Source organism: Vanessa cardui, chromosome 1, assembly GCF_905220365.1.
Source record: "Vanessa cardui chromosome 1, ilVanCard2.1, whole genome shotgun sequence".
In the NCBI taxonomy this organism is placed as follows: domain Eukaryota; kingdom Metazoa; phylum Arthropoda; class Insecta; order Lepidoptera; family Nymphalidae; genus Vanessa; species Vanessa cardui.
In genome coordinates, this window is record NC_061123.1 from 4,630,458 (window position 1) to 4,639,845 (window position 9,388).

General features: G+C 28.0%; 1 protein-coding gene and 1 long non-coding RNA gene across 4 annotated transcripts; both read right to left on the reverse strand.

The window, feature by feature from the left end:
* Positions 1-530: 530 nt before the first annotated feature.
* Positions 531-3,503, reverse strand: LOC124529732 (lipid droplet-associated hydrolase). Of its 3 annotated transcripts, none has more exons than XM_047103649.1 (3): positions 2,885-3,503; positions 2,408-2,624; positions 531-2,307 (listed from the first exon to the last, which is right to left on the reverse strand). In XM_047103649.1, exons 2-3 carry the CDS (start codon positions 2,616-2,618, stop codon positions 1,583-1,585), a joined length of 936 nt encoding a protein of 311 aa, XP_046959605.1. In that variant the 5' UTR covers positions 2,619-2,624; positions 2,885-3,503; the 3' UTR covers positions 531-1,582. The 3 variants fall into 3 exon arrangements, with proteins under 3 accessions (XP_046959605.1, XP_046959597.1, XP_046959588.1); XM_047103641.1 differs by having other exon boundaries at positions 2,869-3,503; XM_047103632.1 differs by having other exon boundaries at positions 2,408-3,502.
* A 3,108-nt stretch (positions 3,504-6,611) lies between these two features.
* LOC124531302 lies at positions 6,612-7,948 on the reverse strand. The gene is made up of 2 exons (XR_006966509.1): positions 7,390-7,948; positions 6,612-7,157 (listed from the first exon to the last, which is right to left on the reverse strand). It is a non-coding gene; the product is annotated as an uncharacterized LOC124531302 (long non-coding RNA).
* Positions 7,949-9,388: the final 1,440 nt, after the last annotated feature.

Here is a 9,388-nt window from a genome sequence, read left to right on the forward strand (position 1 = left end):
GCTTAGAACAGATTCTTCTCATATATTTATAAGTTTTTATACATCGGTAATTTAAAATCAATATCTATTGTTTATATTTATTTTGTTTAGATAATCAGAAATATATTATATCTGTAGTACATATCATACCAAACATCTTTTATTTACAAACCATTTATTGAATAAAATCATTTCTTTATAAGAGATACAAGCAAATAAGCGTTAATAGTTGTTATACCAGCTATGTCAAACTGAGGCTAGGAAAAATTATAATTTCAGCAAATATATTACTATTTTATCATAAATGCTGAAGTTTTAAATTAATTTAATTTGTTATTTGATATAATATTTAATATACTAATAAAATCATTTCTTACAGCTAACTGTATTTTTAAACATTCGGCATAGAAAAAATATATCTAGGCTGATATGTTAATTAAGTGGCCGTTACTTAAAAGAACAAAATTTCCCTTAAGTTAAAGATAGAGGTGAAGTTGAGACAGTCAGACACTTATATCTACTGCCAGATATTATAGTTAATAAAACAGGAATGCATTAACATTTCACTGAATAAAGATACTTTATTTATGTCACTAGTTAGGTTAATTAACTTGTCATGTTATTCTTATTAGTTTAACAGACAAATAATATTTTAAAAACTGTTGTTTCTTGTATTAAAATGAATGCCTTTGTTGGGCTGATTTTGTGTTAAACAATTTTTAAAGTATTTTGGGAAAGCTGAAAAACTTGGTATTATCTTAAAGCACAGTCATAAAAAGTGATTATAGATATGATAGCAATATTTAATTATCTCGCTAAGGTTACCTCCAGACATCAGAGCAATACATTTTTTTATATATTTTTACTCCCTTTAAATCAATCTATTGTTTAAAACAAAATCAGCAGAACAATAATGCAATCTGGAATGAAGTCCCTATATATACAATTTATTTTACATCTATCTCAAATTATAAAGAACATACATTGTAACTACTTTTGAATGGAAGTTTTCAAAAGATAAAAAAATCAAATATTAGTGTACTAACCTCCTCAGTATCAAATTATAATTGGTGTTGTTGTATTTTAAAAGATTCTTTTATAAGAAATTTCTCTTTTTTCTGCATATGTATGGATGTTTCAATAACCAACAATAATAATTATTTGGAAAAAAGCGACTTATAGAGACAATTATCAAAGGTCAAGCTTATTCAATACATAAAACTTTACATAACTTTATATATATAATATCTGTGTATGTTAATCATTTAGTATCTGAGTGATCATGAGATTAATTACAGTTACATAAATGGCAATTTAAAATCACTGAGTCTGTATTATGTCTTCTAATGCATACCATACTTGTCTAATTAACATTTAATAATCCTCAATATATTTGTTATTCAATTGTAAATTTGTAAACTAAATAAAATACTCTACTAATAAGTTACATATTAAAAAACTATTTGTAAAATCCAAATCAATCATATTCTATGAGTTGGTGACAGAAGGTGATTTTGTCATGATTTTCTATAAATATTGATTAAAACAATTTAACAACAATGTAATATACCTAATGATTTTAATAAATTAAGGTGCACATATTTTAACTTTTTTTAATGCTTTTCGATTTAATAAAATTTGCTACCATATTAGCAACACACTCAGATGACTTTAGCACAAAGGCATGATCTATGTCATGTGTCTCCATCATTTGGATGTCGGGTTGGTATTTTTTTATATCCTCCATATATTCTAATGGTGCCCAGTTATCTTGATGTGCATAAATTACATTGGTCATATGTTTCACTTTGTTCAAGCCATCTCTATTCAGTTTGGTAACTACATCCATTTCATCAAAAGCCATTAGAAAAACCTTTTCAATCACATTATGATCAACTAATTCCATGATTAATTCAGAATATCGAGATGGCAATGAGGTAACCATTAAATATATATAAACAATAAAACGGAAAACAAAAGTTGGAAGTACATACAACAATTTACATAAAAACAAAATAAACCAATCAAATTTTCTGAAAACATTATTGACAAATATACCATTTCTCGATTCAGCCATTCTTTGCAATGTAGGAAACAATAAATTTACAGATAAAACTCTTTCCATTAATTTCTCATTTTTCTGCAATAATTCAATAATCATCCAGGCACCAATAGAATGTCCAACAAGATGTATCTTAGTGGTTTGACTTAAGTGATTTTCTATAAAATCTAACTTGTGTTGAAGTTGACCTTGCAAGCTAAATAAATCCAGATCATTTTTTGATACACTTGATTCGTTATGATAATTGCCTTCATGACCTGCATGACCTGAAAAAATGAAATTAAAGTATATTCCTGCAATATATTTGTATTACACATTATATTCACATTTTTACTATAACACCTAAGTAATAATAGAAGTACTTACCTAATACACATACAGGCAGACGTAAATTTCTGTACAATTCTGAACCAAAATCTATGTAAAATTCAGTCACTCCTGGATTTCCTGTTATACAAATAACTACTTCTTGTCCATTGTCAATAAATGGATTGCCCCAAGTTAGGACATTTGATTGAACATTGTTAAGAGTCTTACTTACTCTGTTCATATCCACTTGAGAAGAAATTTGTTTCATTTTTAACTATAACGAATTAACTTTTGTATGTAAGGAGTATTGCTAATATTATTCGTTTTATCAAATAATAGCTTAGTAGTTGCTTGGCCCAATTAAATACTGTAACTATTCTAAACGATCAATTGATAGTACTATCTGTTAGTTAAGGTCATGATAAAAATATTTACAACATAAACCATAACATTAAACCATATTACCTAATCACTTTATCGAGATTATAATGTCAAACTAAGTATAACAAATTACTTACAATTTTATTGACTTACAAATAAGCACACAATACAGGCTAGGGCTTCGGGTTGTCAATAATTTAGATTTTATATAACTTTGAAGTAAAAACAAACTAAACTAATCCTTTACTATATGCCATTCTGCATAACACTACTATTTTGATTACCCTGATAATACATTGATATTCACTGATGCAAGATATGATATAAAATAATAAACATTACATCTTTGAAAACCGGCAAAAATCTTAATATAATAATTTGTAATTTGATTATATATGACTAGATAGTGTTGTGTAGTTCGCGAATGAACTAGTTAGAAAGTACGATAAAGTACGCGAACTATATCTCCGATTTTTTGCCCGATAGTTTGTTTAGCTCGAGGAAAGGCGACGCCAACCAAACAATTGTTAAATATTCATTATTTTTTTGAATTATAATTTAATTAGAGTTAGGTAAGCAGCTGGGAGCTAAAAAACAAAATGAGCGAACTAGTTCGTCTCATCGACTATGTTCGGCTCCCTAAAAAGAACGATTTCAGTTGCGACTAATGACTATTAGGCCCAACACTACTAGATGCTTCAAACATATGTCACCGTAAGATTACAAAACATACGATAGATTACAGTCTGACATACAATATAGCGAAAAAATACATTAAATTGCAATCATATTTCACGGTTCACAATATTTCGATAGATTACAATATGTCTCGTCAGATTGTAATCTAACGAATTTTGCAATCTTACGGTGACGTATATAGTTATAGACTGTCAAAGCGGAGAACTCGTCGAAAAAAATAATGGCTAACTAAATACACACACATAATTATCGAATGTACTGTATGTAATGCATAATTACAGCTTTTTTATTTTTACTTAATGCGTTGGCTCATTCGTAGTTGTTAGCTCTTTTATAGCGCGACATTATCTAGATTATCTGTTCATATCGTTAGTCCACTATTGGACGACAATCCATTATTTATGGATATTTAAGGTGTAAGCAATATTATCTATACTATCGATAGTTTCAATGGTTTTGTACTATAGTTACCTACTGATTTCATTAATGATCATTTCTAAAGATAAGTATTTTGTAGACCAAGTAACGACAAAACTATATCTATATAAGTTTAAATAAATTTGTATCCATAAAAAGTAAAAGAAATAATGATGTACTTTATTTTTTAATTTGGTATTGAGATTTATCTAAATAATTATAATATATACAACATTTATTCAAAAAATCAACACTATCATAAAATAACACTGGCTATCGATAGGCCGGTTTAGGCCTCGATAATATCAATATTAGGTATTGCTCACAAAGATTTTCATTTATTTATATATTTATAATACAAAATAGATACATATCATTGCTACAGATATATCGTTATTAGTATAGATGCTAATAACAGGATTGAGGCATGACGATATCCATACGATAGTGTTCGCGGTCTGTAGCACTAATCTACGATTATAAAAGGAGATATTGTTTAATCTAGGGTTAAATTCATAAATTAGCTGCTACCTACCGTTAATATTGAATTACCATCTGAATCTGAATAAAAATGTATTGAACTAAGTTTTTAGCAGTAATTTGTTACGTTACATCTTTAACCTTGTTTAGAAAAATGTCATGTATTGCTTATACACATAAGCAATACATGACTTTTTTGATATGACATGACAGCTTTTTCTAGAGATTTTAATTTATCAGTGATGACTGGATAAGCAAAACCAATTTTTATTTTATTAATGTAGCCTTTACGAGCACTTTTAAATCGACATTTTAAACGTGAAACCACTACAGGTTCGGAATGTAAATTCTACTGTAAAGAGTAAACTCCCTATTCACTCTTTCTCAACATTTGGATAAAAAATTTTTTTTAGTAGTAAAATATTCTACTATAAAATCAAATATCGCCCAAGGTATCCAGATGTTTTTATTATTATGTGTTAACATAAATAAAACGTAAAATCAATGTAAACTATAAATTCAATGTGTAAAACTTATTATACACTAGCGTCCCGCCCCGGCTTTGCACGGGTGCAATACTGACAATATACAGTACAGTATTTGTTTATTTACGACATCACATTAGATATTTAACTATGTTATTCACGTCTTATATACAAAACCTTCCTCTCGAAACACTCTATTACAAAAAACCGCATCAAAATCCGTTGCGTAGTATTAAAGATTTAAGCATACATAGGTCGGGATATAGGAACAGAACAAAACTGCTTCGATTTATACTATGTAGTAGTAGTGAAGTGAGTAAGTAGTCAGGGCTATGCGGGCAAGCAACATGAGTTTGGTGTGACTGACTGTTTACAAATATTAAATATCAAATTCTTTTGAGATTGATTACTGTTGTAGTAATTGTTACAGAATTATCTATGGTCTTTTTAAAAATGTTTATCATCATCATCATCAGCAGCAGCCCATGTTTGTGCTGGTCATAAGCCTCTCATAATGCACGCCACTGTGGTCTTTCTTCGGCTACTCGCATCCAGCTCCTGCCTGCCGTCTTGCGTAAATCGTTAGTCCACCGTCCCTGAGGACGTCCTACACTACGTTTGCCGAGACGCGATCTCCACTATAGAACACGTTTTCCCCAACGGTTATTGGTTCTACGACTTACTTACTTACTTGTATATGTATAATTTTTTAAATTTATAATATATTTAGCATACAGAAGTGAAATAGATTAAAAAAAGACAAGAACATAAATAACTTTAATCAGGATATAAACAACTTCAATCATTTACAAATAAACCAAAATAGTTTTAACTTCGAAAATATCTTAACATAAATAAATCTCCAAATCATACATATTGAAGTAAATTACTTACTCAGTTGAGCTTACAAATCCAAATAAAACACAAATAACACTTATAACAAATTACAAGTCGCGCCAATATTGACCTTACTGTTCGCGCCCAAAAAGAAAGAATACTTAATGACGGCTTGATAAAGTTTCGCGCGCTTTTGTTTTTTTTTTTATTTAATTCTTTCCAGCCAGTTGCATAGTTAAAGGAATCTCCTAAATATATTGTATAACATGATTACTATTCAATTCATGGTGTTGCTGTTGCATTGAATGTTTTCTATCACACTTATAAGTATGATAGAATGTGTGATACAACACAACTTTATAAAATTATACCAAGAATTTACCTGAACTCAATGTTCCCATTGAATGTTAATGTTGTATGTGGTACCATAATATTATACCTATACATAGGTATCATATAATGTACCTAAACCAGGAACTATAATCGATAAAAATGAAAAGTTGATTCTATCAGATTTTAAAATATCTATTTTATTATAACATATGTAGGAGTAAAGTAAAATATTCAATATTATTTTAACATTGATGTCACAGTATGTTAGTTCAAAATAGCAATGAAAGAATAAATTGGACACAAATCTCATGCTATTATATAATAAAATTGTATGAGGAGAACAGAAATGCAAAAGAATCTTTTCAGCATAGCATAGCATTTTTTTCAAAATTTTATAAGACATTAATATCATGTATAAAGTTAGGCTATACCTTTTTACATTATGTCACATCAACTTATGTGCGGTAAAACAAGATCAATCAGCTCATTAAAATTTATTTTATATGTATATATAAATTTTGTTTTTAAATATTTAGAACTTTTGCCCATCTTCATGATTTGTTTATTTACTTTAAAAAATATTGTGACAACTTTTTTGTTGATGGATAAAACATCAATAAAATGTGAAATGTCATTTGATGATGAAATACATCATTTAATAAAATATCTGTTTTAGCTTAAATGTATGTGGTATTTCAGTTAACAATTAAAAATTATTAATATTCTTAATTAAATTTTTATCACAATCTTATACAGATGTTTTGTTTCAGTTGGAGATACATATTTACAATTAATAGTTTCATTATTCAAATGACTGCTAACAAGGCAACTTTTGAGAAACATATAACCAGATTGTAAATCTTTGTGCAACAAAAAATTTACCAGCCAAATAAGTGTAGAGTCACCTGCGTACCCTTCTATTGATTTTAAACAGAATAAATCATGTTTATTTAACACACCTTTTTGAATTAATGGTGTCTGATTATAATTATTATTATCTGTAATGGGATATTTAATTTCACTATCACTAATACTGGTACAAGTTGAACTAGTTTTCACGCTGCTATGTTTGGAGTTGTCATAAGTTTTAAAATTATTTATCCACTTAAATTGTATCATATCAAATCTGCTATCAATTTCATAAGCTGGTGTTGTAGAAGCTTCAGTATATTCCACTGAAATTAAGATATTAACTATTTAAAATACTTATGTAATTATGAAGTTAAACATACTACAATAATTTGATAAATCAAATCATTTTCAATTATATATATTTTAAGTTATTCAAAAAGAGTAGACAACCAAAATGTCATTTAGTTTTAATATCCATATTAATATTTATTTACTATTAAATCTTTTAGGTAGGTACTTATAACGTTTATATTCTTAGAATGAGAGTGTACTTACATGGAAATTCATCATCGCTGTCTAACAATTCTACTAATTTATTATTATTGGTAATATTGAATGGCATTTTGGTAAAATTATCAAAAATCAAATATATTTTTTATCCGTAGGCTATGTCAAATTATTACTAACAAATCACAAAAATATCGTTCTTACTAAATTGAGAATTGTAAGCATTAAATTCTAATTCAACCGATTACTACCGCTCACAAGGCACTTCTGAAAAACTTGACAGTGGACACTGGTACATAAAAATAAATAAAACAATTATTTTCTCAAAAACAGGAATCAAAGACAAATTATCCACATTCTACAATTTTGCCACTATCAAGTATCACTGATATATAATGTCATTAAACTATTTACGATAAAAATGTTTTATTCAAAAATCGATAAATTTAATCTATAAAATTGTAGATAATAATGTTGTTCTTGATTTATTGTATGAATTAGGTACTCTGTGCTAGTGTGCTTGCTTGTTGTTGCGATTTATATTTTATATTAATAAACTGACGTCTATGAATGGGACATTCCCCTTTTACCAAATAATCTACATAATCATAATACCTATTTTCTATGAATGACACTTAATGTCAAATTGTCTTTGGCAACAATGTAATGCCAATGTTACACACGAATACACAACATTGATGTACACAAAACAAGAAAAAGGAATATAATACTAACGATCTGATGGGTCTTAATTAAACAATAAATTTTTATATGTACCATGCGAATACTACTTCTACTAATAGTTCTATTATAGTATTAACTACAAATAGAACATATTTTATAATTTTTATACTCTAAGCTACAAAACTATTTTTATAATTTAATTTAATCGTTTATCACAGCTCAAAATCCCTCAAAATTTTTGTTAAATTTATTTTCTTTGGTTCTTAAGTTCATGTGTTATGAACATTTGTTTTTAGCTTATCAATTTATTTATTGTCAGCTGAGATTGATTAACAATAATTAATAAAGGGCCATTCATTTATTACATAAGACGATTTAAGAGGGGAGTTCGTCTTATGTATTCTTACAAGGGGGTTGGAAAAAAATCGATAATAGGGAGCATGCAAATATTTATGAAAAATTTGGTATTAAAATGTTAAAAAAAATATAAAAGAATTACAGTAACGTGAAGTATTTCAAAACACTAATATAGCGTTCAGTGACGTCACTCCTGTTATGACTACTTTTTTGAGGTTATAGTTGTAAAAAATTGAACATTGAAACGAAAATTAATGCGTTTTTCGACTTAAAATAGATGTTCGTTTTGTCAATGCAGACTCCAGATTCCTCTTTTTAGCTTGAAACCATTTTTATCACAGTTTTGTGTCAGAAGGTCCAGTCAAAAACCATTTATTCGAAAACTTTATTGAAGTAGATGAAAAAATTGGTACAAAACATATGTCATCAAAGTTTATTCGCGGAGTATCGGTAGTCCGTTTTAAATTTTTACAAAAAAAGTATCTCAAAGGTTGAGATAAAATTGATAAGTATGAAAGCCAGCGAGGACAAGTACGGTCGGAGGGGCAGTGACGTCATACGAAATATAGATCCGTTTTCGCGCGAAAATAGAAATTGACATTTTGAAACTGCATTTTTTGCCGTAAATTAGTCTTTTACATTTTTAATATATCTAATAATAGTCTTTCCTATATGGAGTTCTTTAAGTTAAACACAAGCAAATTCCCTATTCTTACGTAAGATAAAAAAAATGCGTTAAATTAAAATTCTTAAAAAAAGCGCTGCCGGATAGCCGGATGTTAGATTCTATCACTTACCTACCTTAAATAAAAAACTATAAGTATAATTTATTTATGAACTATAATTAAGTTGCCGTTTATAATTAGACTACTAGTGTCCTTAAAGATCATGTAATTATTTTTTTGTAAAATTAACGTCAAAATCATACAACAGTAGGGCTACAATTTTTGATGGCAGTTCCATTGTAAAATTACTCGAGGCATCGTTAGTACATGTAATTTGTGGG

Coding starts and splice junctions, on each gene's coding strand:
- LOC124529732 (XM_047103649.1), bottom strand. CDS start 2,618: ATGAAACAAATTTCTTCTCAAGTGGATATGAACAGAGTAAGTAAGACT. Junction 2,308..2,407: donor TCTGCCTGTATGTGTATTAG/GTAAGTACTTCT, acceptor TCATTTTTTCAG/GTCATGCAGGTCATGAAGGC.